Raw genomic sequence first — 14,577 nt, forward strand, 5'->3', positions numbered from 1 at the left:
AAAGTGAATCAGAGGTGATGTGTATTTGTAACAGATTTTTGAATCCGCAAATGGAGTTTTCAATGTTAAAATGTGATCTTTTTTTTTACTGACTCCAATCGTCAAAATGAAAATGATTGGAAGAATATTCCAATTTCGGCTGTAGTTTTTGTATGGGCACAAACAAGAATACGTAATTTTCTTTGACATAGTAATTAAATACATCTTACTGACTCAGATCTCGGAAAATACATGCACTTTCAAAATAGAAGCTGAATTGAAATTGAATGTTCTTTTAATCATGTTTTAATGTAATAATGATAAGCTTGTGAGTATTTAGCATTTTTTATTATTATAAATTATATTTAATTGATATACATGCATATTGGCATACATTTATATTGTACATTCAGATGCAATACATTTTTATAAGGCTATTTTGCCTGTTTCTTCTTCGTATCTTTGCTTTTGGCAGGCGCCTCCTCTTCTTCCCTTCCTGTGGCAACCATAACCCTTTTCTTTCCCAGGGGGGTCTTAGCATACCAATTCTGGTGATAGATAGAAAAAGTATAGAATAAAGTAAACAAATGGATTAGAAATTTGTAATTGTAGAATCATGGAAATGCAAAAGTGCAAAAATACTTACTTTAAGGGCTTCTTCTTCATCCTGGAAAACAGGGTCGATTTTGGCTAATGGAGCAACCAACTCGGAAGCAGTCAGTGCTTGTTTTGCTTGTTGTGAGACGCGATACTTGGTAAGAACGCTCTGGATCACTTGGACAATGTGACCAGGTGTGTAGCCATCAGAGATTTTGGCAAGAGAGCTGAGATCCAGCTTGCAGGTTATCTCGCCGCCATGCTTTTTGATCAGTTCCTCCCACAACACTGAAAGACAGAGTGAAAGCCCTTTTAAAAATCAACACCAAAACACAATCAACGTATCAAAACCTGAAATAGTTTCTAGTCTTACAGAATCGTGTGCCGTAGTCAGGTCTTGGGATGAGGATGATTTTGCTGTACATTTTACACAACAACTTGATATCAGCACTTAGTGGATCTTTAGTTGTTCCTACGATCAGAACCCGATCTTCCGCTTTGATCAGCTTGAGACACTTGAGCAAGTCTTTCTTCAAGCGTTTGGGATCTAACTGTGTGCACAGACAAAACAGATTCATTTGGCACACAGATCAATAGTTAAAATAGTTAAGCATTATCATAGTGTTCTTGGAAAGACCTCTTTTTCTTCCTTGGGAACTTTCTTGTAGAACATTTTCTCTGTGTCTTCAATCCATATTACTGAAGGTTGTAATAATCTTGCAACCTGTGTAAAGGCCAAGAAAAGCATTTTTAGATACTAATAAAATAACTCATGTTCCACCAAGTTTAGCATGAAATACTCAAATTCTCCAGTTCCTGGTGGAGCATGATAAAATTTTGTCTTGCACACAACACAACCTGTAGTGAAAAAAACTTCTGATTCCTGACTGTTTAATTTACAGCTTTCTATCAAATATGAATTACCTTGAACACCAGATGGAGCATCATGGCAAGACCACCCTTGCCTGGGTATTTTCCTGCCGTATTCAGAGGAGACAGATCAAACAGGTTAGCGCCTGTCTCCCGGCAGATCGCATGGACCAGCATCTTCTTTCCGACACCGCCTGGCCCGACCAGTAGAATGGCCTTTATCAGGGGAGCCTTCTCATGTACAACCTGAGAGCCTGCAGAAAACACGTCAGATGTCTTTTTAAAGCCAAAAGACATATATTGGATATATTCATATTTCTTGGTCATTTGCTTACCTAATGGTAAAATTCCGTAGAGTGATAAAACCTGCCGCACATCGGACAATGATGGCATGGGTTCAATGTCATTTTGCCTTAGTGTGGTACCAAGATAGTTATAGCCACCTTGGAAAAGCAGAGCACAAGGAATAGACTATATGTTAATGACGTGAGAGTTATATTAAAGGGAACATTACAAGAAGGGTCTCCCTTTCTGCAAATATTCACAAGAATAGGGCAGCACAATAGTTTCTGGATATTAGTACACAATTTCATTTCTGTGTCTGTGCAGCAATATCAATCAAACTAATAACTCATAGTTATGATATTCATGAAAACACAAAGAACATTGTGATGTAAGACACAATAGTTAACTAACATTATATTATATAGTCTCACCCAAGTAATCCAACATCCTGATGTCTTTGGCCTTTTTCAACAAGCCCTGCTCCACCAGCTCCTGACACAGAGACTCCAGAGTCCTGGTCGACATGAACACACAATGTGATGGTTCAATACAGAATCTGTATCGACAACTTTATTGACTCCATATCAATAAAGTATTCAAAAGTATTCAAAAGTATTCAAAATAAAGTCCATGTTGAAGGTAAAATTGTTCAATACACTGCTTAAGAGTTTTTTCTGTGTGACCTCACCTTTCAGATGTCAAATCTTTCTCCCTTTTCTTCTTCTTCCCACTCTTAGATCCTTTCTTTTTCTACGGTGTGAGATAAACATCAGGACACAGCTCAAGTTAGTCAACAAATAAATGACACAAATCATGAAATGATTTAAAATTGGGAAAGGCTTTTTTCCCCTACACTTTATCAATTAGGTAAGTTGAAGAAAGAGTGGTGTAACATGCCACAAGTGAGGCGGCTTGTGAAGTAGATCTGGATACTGAATGTGCTTTAGGGTTAAACTTAATTCCACCAGACTGCTGGGATATGAGGTACTGTGTAATAAGCCGTCTTCTAGTTACCTTAGCATTTCCTTTGTTTTTGCCTCCTTTTTCTTTGTCCACAGCTAGTTTCCATTCAGCCAGCTCTAGTCTCATCTGCTCATCGACCTGATAGGAACAGAACTGACCTTGGTCTGAGTGTAACTACAGCAATTTTGAACAACAGAGACACTCAACTGCTGAAGCTGCATCACTGACGGACACCTTCATGTTTGGTTGTTGAATTCATTGGATTTTTTTTTTTCACATATCTAATGCCATGAAATGGTATTCATTCTACTTTCAGCATCACCTGTACACGAATCTCCGCCTCGACGACCTTCCTTTTTTCTTCCTTGATCAGCTCCACCTCGTGTCTCTGCATAAAGTTTGTGGACTCATTTCGGGTTTTCCAAAAATCTGAAAATGATGAGCGTTGGAATTAATCTTATTTGAATGAATGGCTAACTGTTGCATCAATATCCCGTCCAAGCAAGAGCCTTTCAAACTGGATTAGAGGTGAATGTGGTTTTGCTAGTGTTTTGTATTTTGAATACTTTATTGATTCCACAGAAATGAAATTCTTCTCTAGCAGCATTGACAAGCTCTTATAGCATTTGAAGACCAAGTTGAAAGTATCTTGCATAAGGCTAAGTCAGCATGCAGACTTTTTCAATGGGGTTCAAACCACAGACCAATGAGTGGATGACCCATTTCCCACTGAAACCACCACCTCAAGTGTTGACCAGACACTGGTTATGGTTTTCAGAATACTTTATTAATCCCAGCGGGAACTTCCATCAGCAACATTACTCCACTCAACAAAACCCCGAAACAAGAACTGGAGAACATGCACATAGTGCATTAATATAAATATAAAAGTATAGTAGTACATACTTGTACTACATACATGTAGTTGAACATACCTCCAAAGGTTTTGTTTCCCACTTCCAAGTCTGACAGAAAAGCTGAAGGCAACATCTTCAGACCTGCCTCTTCTTCCTGTTGTTCAGAGAAAAGCTTTGTTGATTCTCTTTGTGATTTTGTGGCACAATTTAATGTGATCAAGTAAAACCACACTTATTTTCCATTATAGTTTGTTTTAAATGTTGTTATCACAAGGATTTTTTTTAATTTCATATGAAAGCTAATTTAATTTAAATGATCTGTGAGCCCCTACTTCCTCATCATTCTGCGCCTTGCTCTTTTTCTCATTTCCTTTCTCCTCCTTGACTTTTGCTTTCTTGCTGGAATCCTCCTCATTCATTGCTGCCATCTCATCCTTCAACTGAAAAAAATCTGAAAATATGAATCTATCTGCAAACTACTGTGAAATTATGCAATGAGTGCATACTTTTGTTGAATGTTTCATTTTACCTGTTGAGGGTCCTTTGGAGTGAAAAGCAGGGCTGAGCCTCCATCCTCTTTATTTGGGTAGTCTGGGAATGATCCTGTGGCGTCACTATTAGAAACCATCTGATTAATTTCACTGAATGTCAAAATGCTCTGCGGCAGCAACAAAAATGGTAACGAGCCCCTTAATTTATTCTTTACCGGCATTCAATGAACCACTGTCGTATTTGGTCTTTCATTGTTGTGCTTATGTCATGACTCTCCACTTCCTGTAGTTTGTTTGTGACGGCCGCAACAGACTTCTGATAGTCCTTTTCATATTCTTCCTGTCGGATTCGTGTGGAAGCCTCATTGGCCTCAACAGCAATCTCTGCAGGGCATGGCACCGCATCATTTGGATCCATAAGCTAACAAAAGAAGCATCCAAAAGTTGCTTTTCCAAAGAAAAAAGTTCTGAATTGAAGTTTCTTCAATTAATATGAAGAACAAAATAGGCTTACTCACCATTCCAAGAAAAATCATTTCTCTGGTGTGGATGATCTTGGTCCTCTTCCGGGCTACGTAGCCCCTCCACACCTACAGGTAATATAAAAAAAAATCTTTCAACATGAAAGTCATCACAAACAAAAGATGGAGAAAGAGGTGTTTAAGATTATGATGATAACATGAACCTTCTGAATGCAGACTGCAGCTGTCTCCATGTCAGCTGCTCCACTGTCCGGATTTCCATTCATCCTCTTCATGTGTCTGCTCTCTTCATTTAACTTGGCTCTCAGGCGGCCTTGGCGGGCTCTCTCTGCCACTTGAATAATCTTAATGGCCTCTTCTTGACTCATTTCCTTGGACTTTTTAACCTGTAGTTACAGTTACAAAAAAAAAAGCTTGCAGAATAATTGCAAGCATTTTCTGCCTGATGTTAATTCATTACGTATCTGTGGCCTTGTGTTTAGCTGGCATCTCAGCCGGGGTGTACCCCCACCTCTCACCTGTAGGATAGGCTCCAGCACTACCAGTGACTCGCGAGGCAGATAATTAATGAATTATATTTAATGAATGAAGCCCATCATTAAGAAGAAGGAGGTGGGAGTTTACGAGTTATACTTTTTCTCACTGCTTTTCGAATGTTTATTTCCATCTCGCATGTTTAAATGTTTGTCCTGTCTGCTTTTGTTTTCATATTTGAAAAAAGAAAAAAAAAACATCAATAAAAAAAATCCAGCAATCATCCTTTGTTAATATTTGAAGATTAAGATTAAGATTAGCCTTTTTGTCATTATATGTTACACCTTTTTACACTGCGAACACACAACAAAATTATAAAACCCAAATTTGTTCAAATTCATCCAGATTACTTTTTACAGGAAATAAAATAACCATGAACAAAGTGAATAAACGACTTTACAAAACTAAGTCTTCCGTCTTTCAGGCTGTAACTAAGTTGTGGAAAATGTCAGCTCACATCTGGGCTTTCTGCATCTTCCAGCATGTTCAGGATATTTGTCACCATCATCTTTCCTTCATGAAGTTCTTTGCTATGACCAGTGTTGAAATAGAAAGGGATCGGGATCTCAAGGTCTGCCTGGAGTGACAAAAAAAGAAAAGAAAGAATAGCTGTTGAATATTATTGATATTAAAGGAACATCCCTGATAAATTTATTGTCAACAATAAATAATTGAAGAGACTATCCTAAATTCATTGGTCTCTTCGGCAGGTGTAGAATAACCTAAACAGCCAGAATAACGTTTTCTTTATGAGTGATTATTTATGATGATTAAAATAGGCCTCGATAAAATATGCTTGTCCGGGTATGGTAAGATTTGTACAGTCAAAGAAAATCAATATTTCTAGACAGAATCGATTATAATTTTTGTATTTCACAATGATTTCTTTAGAGAACAAAACTCACTGGTGTCAGCTTCAAGTCATGAAGGACATCATCCATGTAGTGATATTCTGAAAACTCTTTTTCCACCATTTCATTCTTGAGCTCCAGCACCCTCCCCATCACTCCATCAAGGATCCCATGAATGAACCGTCTCTTCTGAGGATGGACCACCTGGTCATGAACCTGATTCAGCTTTCTGAAGATTTGCATGTAGCGGACATAAAGCATTGCCAGGCGCTGGAAGAACGCCACCCGGTCCTTTTCTGGCTGAGGAGGCTCAGCAGGAAGTTCCTCCTGTAGCAGTCGACTTAACTCCAAATGGCAATCTGCCCAAAGCTGGTTATAAACCCTGTGAACAAGAATGAGTTTAAGAATAGCCCGTGAATAATGTGTAATGTGTCACAAACAAACATCCATCCATTCATCCATCCATTTTCTTGTTGACAAAGTCCCTTCTTGCTGTGAGGTGGCAACACTACTCACTGTGCCACCATGCAGCCCACATCCAAACATAAGATTAAAAAAATATTAAATATAAATTAATGCAGGCCATTCCAAAGTCATGGAAAAATAATAAAATACAATAAACAAAGTTGTGCTCCATTTAGTGTCTCCTTGGTAATTCCTTCAGTAAAACTATCACATGTTGAAAATGTGTGGACATGGAAAACATCCTTTAATTATAATCAATATAGTCATTCCCTTTAAATCTGCATTATATCACTTATATATTGGTGGCAGGAACATGTCTCTACCGCTTGATGTTTGCGTGTGATCTTTCCCAAGTGCACATACCGATATAAAATCATTCAAGTTTTTATTATTATTATTATCACCATCATTTAATAGTGCCAAATAGAGTGAATGACTATTTCATATATTCAATCGAAATTGAATAAAACAATTAACAGACAAAGGTGATCAGATCGCCTCATAATTAATATAATAATCAAATGATTGGCGGGTTGTTCGGGTGAAGTCAGCTGTCCGGTGTTGATCTCTAGATGTTAAAACAATCGCAGCTGTCACTGTTTACCTTTGCGACATGCTTTGCTCCTGGGAAAGAGGAAGTTGTTGCGGCGGTTTCCTAAAAATAATCAAAGAAGTAGCATGTAGTAAAACTAAACGCTACAATGTATCACAGTCTCGGGAAGAGCGTTCACGTTTACCCGTCTCCTAGTGACAGTCAAACAGACCGGAAGTCTCGAGTTTTTTTTTTATTATTATTATTATAAAGAAAAATACAAATAGTTTGCCAGGGGGAGGAAAAAATAAATAAGTAAAATACAACTATAACAGCGAACTACAAAGCGAGCAATGTATCTGCAAATCCTTCTTGAATTTAGTAAAAAAAAAAATTTTACAGGGTAAAAATTATTAACAATTTTAAAGGAGATTTATTTAATTTTATTAGTGAGAAAATATTTGCAGGGCAAAGTCCAAACTTGATTCCAGTTTATGTCGTGAACAACGTTCCCTCTCAGGTGCGCTCGTGCGTAATTACGCACAGCTGATACGGTCTTCACGCAGCGAAAATCTACGTTGCGCACAACAAAAAATCCAACCTAAATTGAAAATAACATAAACACGTAAACATTCATTCCGTGCTATTTTCCACTGTGAGTCAATGAGTGTCCGGTGACTGGCTGATTTTTCAGCAGTGAAAAAAATGCTCGGATTTTCTTCTTTCTTTGCATGTCCTGTGCAATTCATCGTGTGGCGCAGCAGGTGGCGCTGTAACTCAATGTAAAGGAGCCACTGGGAAACGCTGGACTGAAGCACAACTTCATTGAAAGCTCGTCAGACAAAATGTTGGTCCATGAGATGCGTGCGTTAGGATTGTGATGATAAGTGAAATGTTCATTATGTTCAAACAAGGCATTGTTTCGGTGCGACAGTTGTAAATATTTATTGTTTATGGCCACAGGAGGAAGGGACAGATCGAGGATGTTTCTGATTTAGGGCCACACTGGGACCTAATTTACCAATATCCATGCGCATTTACTAATTTAGTAACATGATCTATATACACTTAATTCTTACTTGGCCAATGGCGCCATAGCTTTGGAAAAAAGACTCATTATCAGGTATATTTTAAAAACAGTGCTTTGTTCAAGAATGCTGTGTACACCCAAAAAGCTTAGGAAAACAAAATATATATCACATGCGTAATCTATAGTTTTGCAGCCTATAAAATACTTATACAAAATCTGGCACTTGGCCAATGAGATGAGGGTATACTTGAATTTTGTTATTACAAACTATAGGACAAATCATATATAAATCTAGTTTTTGTATCTTTAATAGATGGTGAACTAAAGTCAAGCCTCATGTATCCAAGCATTCGTTTACTGACAGGTGGCATTACAGAAACATTATATCTCAGATAAGAAGAGGTTTTTTTTTCTGTGGAGTATAGGTAAACGCCATGCACTTCTCCAGGACTCAGTGCGCGCAGTGTCACAGTACATTCAATCATGTTTGATTTACCAATTAACCCTTATAAATAAGATTCTAATTGACATCCAAGTTGCATCAAAAGTCATTGCAACAATGGCATTCCTCTCTCCTCCACGTCTCCATGTCCAACAAGTTGGTTCATTTGTAAAAAATAAATGAATAATAAATGTCGCTTTTACTCTCGGAAAGCGTCATCTGAAGTAGTCTTTTGTATGTAAGACATTTTTTTTTCTCTGAGCAGGTTAATCTTTATTTGCTGCTGAAAAGTCCTGCAAAACTCCAACGAGCGATGTTTCTGCGCGTCGAGGAGGGGCGCGCGTAAAAAGTGAGCGCGTAAACCTGGAAGACGTAGCGGAGATGTTGGAATTGCTTTTCCACCCACTCGAAATCGATTGTATCACCTTCAGGAACGCGGCTCCTCGCGTATATAGGGACGCACTATTTCATGAAAGCCGGCGGTGAGCGCAATCTGTCGGCTCTCTCTCTCTCTCTCTCTGTCTCTCTCCCGTTGGGACCACCGTCTGGAGGAATTCGCTGAAGACGCTGCGTCCACTCTCCAGGACAAGTAGTAAGTTAGATTTCCTTCACTTTCTTTCTTTCTTTTTTTTTTTTTTTTACACCCAAACGATAAAAAGAAATGTGATATGTAAAGTAGATCATAGCAGAACATTTCTGGGGAACATTTCTGCCTCTTTATGCTGTTGTACATGTTATATTTTTCTGTGCAATTTGTTGCCAATGTAAATGATCTGAAATGGTTAGAAGTCATTATACATAAACAGCATGTCCAGCGTCTAACATGATGCAAAGAAATGTCAAACAAAACTTGTTTTTCTCGTGTTTTTGAGTCATGCAGGTGGAGCGGAAATGGCACATGCTGTTGACTGTCTTCATTCTGCTCATCTCCTCGGGCCACTGTATGAGCAGCAAGGATGCCGAGCAGGAAGAAAGAAGGACCCTGCTGGATCTCATCTTACAGGTGATCAGAGACAGCCAGCAGCGGGACAAAGCTGCCCCCAGGCGCTGCAGCAATGCGTTCTCCACCTCAGACCAAGAGGTGAAGTTCTCCACCCAGCCAAAGCCTTTCCTTATTCCTAGGCTGGATAACAGTAGACTCATTGGTAAGCTGATAAGATTTATTTTTAGGTCTTGATGATGAACGCATAATCCCCATTTTACCACGGGAGACAGCTGTCGTAGGTCTGGTCTGTGCTGGACACCTTGTTTAGTTTGGTCGAATGGCAGTTGTTGCATGTTAATTCTGAATCCTTGGAAAAAGGAAATTAGGTGTACATAGCACCTCAAATGTCAAACCTTAATTAAATAAAGTGGTTTCCCAATGCACGTAAAGCAGGTAAGCTTTGTCCGTGTCGGAGTCAATTGTCACATCCGTCTCGGCCATAGCGCTCCCTCGCCCAAGCTGATCGATTGAAGGATGGAGGAGTTCATGGGTACCGTTAATTCATGTGGGAGGAGCGTCGCTATGCCCAATCTGTGAATGATTCATTCAGGATGATTCATTGTGGAATCTTTAGCGTGACCGACGACCACCGCGTGCGCACACAAACCCACTGTGACGCGACAGAAATCATCGTTTCGGAAGACAAATAGGAAACAGCCGAGACACCAAAAAAAAAAACAACACTTCAAAGTCACTATAACTCAAGCATTGAAAGATGAGACTGGAGAGATGTTGGACAAGGCTGAACCTCATCTGTATGTGCAGGGAAGTCCAGATGTTACAAATCATCTAAGCGTTCAGATCTTACCTCAAACTGATTTTAAATATTGATCCTTGATCATTTATGTAGATTTTGCAGGTGCAACTGTTCTCTGCTTTGACTTTGGCTGCGGTTGAGGGCTGTCTCATTGAATTAATGTGCAACACAATGTGTTTATTATCTTTGCTCAGGCTTTTACTACCACCACTAACTAGATCATGTTCTCAGGCACTGCTCCAGGCTTGGTGTTGCTAAACGTGGCGGTGGCATTATGTAATCGGAAAAGAGCTTTTCTCAAACCGCCGGGCTGGATGGAATTTGTCTTTTGAGAATTTTAGAAGAAGTATATTAGCAGCAACCAAACCATAGATGCTTTGATCACAGTGAGGAGGAAAACAACTTTGACATCTACAAAACCACGGATGTGGCCACCATGTACTTTACCGATTACCTCCTCGTCCTCCTCCTCAAAAACCAGACTTGATAGAAACAAGTGGCTTGGCTCTGTTGCAATTTTTGTATGCATGTGGCAAATGAAATATGCTTTAGAGTAGCACCTCTGGACTGTCTTCTATTGCTTGTGCTATTTATCAATAATAATATGTGATGATGATGATGATGATGAATATATTTATTAGATAGATTAGATAGAATGTTAGAGCAGTACAAGTGCAGTCAAACAATAGTATGTATTACAGTACAAGTACAGTCAAGTATCTTCATTCATCTTCAAGCACTCAGGAGCTAACAGGCACTTTCTTTTCCAGCAATTGTTCCTCGAGATGTAAACATGAAAGACAAGTTCATTCATCATTTCACCGGTAAGACAAATCGCTGCTGAAGACGACACCACAAACGTTTCAGCTTCAGTTGTACTTTGTTGTTATCACTCAGATACCGGGACACAATTTTAAATGGCAAATATATTTGAGAGAACAGCTGGTACTGCCAGAATTCTTTTTTTTTTTTTTATTCCTGTGAGCCAATTTGCAGCACAGAGAGCTTTGTAACCAGTGGTGCAGCTGTAGGTCCGGAGGGTGATGACTGGTTAAACTGGGGGGGGGGGATTAACACGTGACATAATTGAGTTGAAATCCGAGCAAAGGTTAAGATGATTGTTTGTCTTCAGGCTCATGATTAGACGTCGTCACTAGAGTGAAGAGCTACAATGTCATATACTGGTGCAGAAACTCTTATAATTAACGTCATAATTCACTGATCCCAGTGAAGCATGACACTAAGCATGTACAGTACATGATGGCTCATTTTCATTTTGCTATTTCACTGTTTTTTCCTCTGTTGATTACCAACAAATTCACTGCAGGCTTAGGCATGATTTTGCTTTGTCTAACAAGACTTTCCCTTTCAGCGGGACCAATTAAGTTCTCACCCGAGTGCAGAATCCACTTCCATAGACTTTACTATAGCACGAGAGACTGCTCAAGACCAGCATGTAAGTGTGACTTTTTCATCTCAATTTTATTGCTGTAAAAGCCCACACAAATGTCTGATCAATACTAATCTCATTCCGGCGTGTTCCACCTTTACCCTCAGTTTACCACATTGTGTGTTAACTGAGGTGATTCTGTTGTGCCTTTTCTCCTTATCTAACTGCTTGTTAAACACATCTGTGAAACGATCATAATGCAGCAATATTTGAATAAAAAGCAGCAGATTAGCTCAGGCTTTAACTAAATATGCACTCCTTTATATTTATGCAGTGACCCCTTGGAGGGTCCTGAAACCCAGGTTGGGAATGACTGATGCACAAACAGCTGGTGTTATAGCAACAGTTTGCAAACTGAGGGCTCAATGATCCTTCTCCTCTCTGGGCTATTATATTACATTTAATCAAGAAGAGGGGCAGCACGGTGGCGCGGTGGTCAGCGCTGTTGCCTCACAGCAAGAAAGCCTCAGGTTCAACTCTTGGCCTATCACGTTCTCCGGCTTCCTCCCACTACCAAAAACATGCAAATGAGGCTTATTAGTTACACTAAATTGTCAACAGGTGTGAGTGTGTGTGTGAATTATTTGTGGCTTAGTATTTTCAAAATACAAGGGCATTTGGATTTTTAAAAACTTTTCAAATAGATGAACTGCACAATGCAATGAATTTGAAACTAAAAATGTTTTTTTTAATGCCCTTTGGCACCAATTCTGATCAATTTATTTAGAGAGGAAAATTACAAATTGTCTTTTATTATAAGTAAAGTATAATTTTATATTTCTTTGACTTTTCTACTTCTCTTTTTTCAGATTACAAAAGATGTGCAAGATTGCTAAAACGATTAGCAATGAGTCCACTCTGCATGCGACCATAGATACTGCATGTGAGTAAAAAATATATATTTGTAGACTAATATGTATATATATATATATATATATAATATATATATAATAGTTGTGTAGTAATTTTGTGTTTATGTATGAAAGTAATTGTTTCTCTGTGTTGCCAAAAGAGGAATTTCTTTATAGGTCAGGATTTGTACTAAAATATAATCAAATTTTTATGTTAGACAGAGGTTCTTATATCATCATTCTTAATTTAACAATATTTCTAGGAATGTGGTCATTGGATTAAGTTGCTCAAAAATATGTTTTGATGCAAGTCGGAGAGTGGTTCATATTATGTTTCATTAAAAAAAGAAATCCCCAGACCCAGTGTCTCCAGTGTCCTGCTGTGAGTGTATTTAAAAGGGCACATAAGGAAATCATTTTGTGTGCTACACTACGTATCCCTTACAGATATTTGTACGCATTGGCTTGTTGATGGTGGTGCACTGGATTGTGCTGTTGCCTCACAGCAAGCAGGTTCCTCCTCGTGCAGAGGTCATATGTTCTCCTCATGTACGCATGTCTCCGATTTCTTCTGATTGCTGGTGAATCTGGACAACATTTTCATGATTGTTTTGGTAAAGACGGAATATGTTTCATCCTAGTTTCATGACAGCACAGTGACAGGAAGTCATCCTTCATCTTGGTTTTGCTGCCTGACATATCAAAACCCACACTTTAATTTCATAATATAAAACTGAAAATTCTTACAGTGGAGAAAATTTAAACTGAAAAATTTAGCATTTTCATGCCGGTATAAGCGATTAATAAATGTTAGATTTTTTTTTTACTGTATTTTTTAAATGTTTTTTGGCAAAAATGTTATGAGACCAACGAAATCAGTATCTCTATGAATAATGATTCTGTCAATGCTTGACTGGACGTTACAGAGAAAATACCTCTAGCATCACATAAACTTGAATAAATATATACAGGCATGAAATTCTGTCTTATACAGAAATCACTGTTTGAAACAAAATGAACTTTTTGTGTTGCATTTTTCCAGTGCAACATGTATTTGATGCCCAGAGAATAGCAGTCTGTGAGAGGAGCCTCGTACGTTTTACTTTACAGATAACTTAATCGTAAGTAATGCAGACAAACATTCGCATTCATTTGATCTTACAACTCAAGCAGTATTACAGTTTGGTTTTCTATATGAGTCTGCCGTTATTATTAAAAGCACCTCGTCCGGCTTCCAACACTAACCTTAAACACATTACATCCACGCATTGGACTCAGACTACTGTAAGTGGAATCATTTTAGACTTAGTCACAGTCCATTTATTGAGCTGATCGTCAATTAAAGCAGGTCTAATACTGGCATCTGCTCCAAACTCCGACTCTGGGAAAAAGCACATTTGCAATTATTTCTAGCAGATGAGCGATTGAGATGAGAGTTCATCTGTGCAAGTGGCCATTCATTGAATCAGATAAAAGGATCCTTTCTGCACCGTTCTGAGAAATCTGATGAATGTATGTTACAATCGAGGCGTCATAAGTGAGCCATTATCGTCCTCCTGATTTTTCATGCATGAGTCGAGACATGCAGGTAACGGTGAAGGACGCCGTGACGGCAAGCCAGTAATGACTCTCCTTACAAGCTGACAACATATTTTTTAAATTACAGCTTCAAACCAGAAACTGAGGATGTTATATTAAGTCATTTTTTCTTTCTCATATAATTACAGGTCCCATTATATTGGCAGATGGGTGTTACCAAGGAAGTGCCTTCGAATCCACAGCAGTCATAAGGATGTATTTGTGTTTATAATGTTTCAATTTTTGTTCCTGGATATTGTCGAAGGTTATTATCCTGTCTGCACTGTATGTTTCTAAGTAAACATTATCCTAATAGGGAATACATATATATATATAAACCTCTTTTACCCTCACTGGTTACTTTGGTTTCTATCAGCAAGTTACAATCTACACAAAGGAGGAATTTCTTCTGTCTTTTTTCTTTGATGATTTCCTCTCCTGCTTGTTGGTCTAAAAGCTTTCTCCATGTGTTCATTGTATTTCGTCTGGCACTTGGATGATTGCTGACTCGGAGAACACGAGGAATGATAACCGTGATGATAATGCACTTGCAACAATAAAAAGCAATGAAGCACAAC

At 38.5% G+C, this 14,577-nt stretch overlaps 2 protein-coding genes across 2 annotated transcripts; one reads left to right on the forward strand and one right to left on the reverse strand.

The window, feature by feature from the left end:
- Window positions 1–413: 413 nt before the first annotated feature.
- Window positions 414–6,299, reverse strand: zgc:153738 (uncharacterized protein LOC558115 homolog; the record flags this gene model as incomplete). Its single annotated transcript, XM_068743549.1, has 18 exons — window positions 414–527; window positions 626–864; window positions 950–1,127; window positions 1,214–1,300; window positions 1,501–1,700; window positions 1,782–1,889; window positions 2,163–2,245; window positions 2,420–2,481; window positions 2,746–2,832; window positions 3,017–3,123; window positions 3,630–3,705; window positions 3,884–3,991; window positions 4,081–4,165; window positions 4,258–4,463; window positions 4,561–4,632; window positions 4,728–4,910; window positions 5,516–5,635; window positions 5,964–6,299. Coding segments are annotated over 18 exons (2,451 nt in total), but the record flags the coding sequence as incomplete, so codon positions are not given.
- A 2,953-nt stretch (window positions 6,300–9,252) lies between these two features.
- Window positions 9,253–12,444, forward strand: alkal1 (ALK and LTK ligand 1). Its single transcript, XM_068743550.1, has 4 exons — window positions 9,253–9,523; window positions 10,891–10,944; window positions 11,493–11,576; window positions 12,380–12,444. The coding sequence occupies exons 1-4, from the start codon at window positions 9,253–9,255 to the stop codon at window positions 12,442–12,444; spliced, it is 474 nt and encodes a 157-aa protein (XP_068599651.1).
- The last annotated feature ends 2,133 nt before the right edge of the window (window positions 12,445–14,577 follow it).

Source organism: Brachionichthys hirsutus, chromosome 9 (genome assembly GCF_040956055.1).
Source record: "Brachionichthys hirsutus isolate HB-005 chromosome 9, CSIRO-AGI_Bhir_v1, whole genome shotgun sequence".
In the NCBI taxonomy this organism is placed as follows: domain Eukaryota; kingdom Metazoa; phylum Chordata; class Actinopteri; order Lophiiformes; family Brachionichthyidae; genus Brachionichthys; species Brachionichthys hirsutus.

What these genes read in the sequence shown, in the direction of transcription:
- alkal1 (XM_068743550.1), top strand. Translation starts at nt 9,253, where the DNA reads ATGCAGGTGGAGCGGAAATGGCACATGCTGTTGACTGTCTTCATTCTG. An exon ending in GTTCATTCATCATTTCACCG is followed by an intron (nt 10,945 to 11,492) that starts GTAAGACAAATC and finishes TTTCCCTTTCAG; the next exon opens with CGGGACCAATTAAGTTCTCA. An exon ending in AGACTGCTCAAGACCAGCAT is followed by an intron (nt 11,577 to 12,379) that starts GTAAGTGTGACT and finishes CTCTTTTTTCAG; the next exon opens with ATTACAAAAGATGTGCAAGA.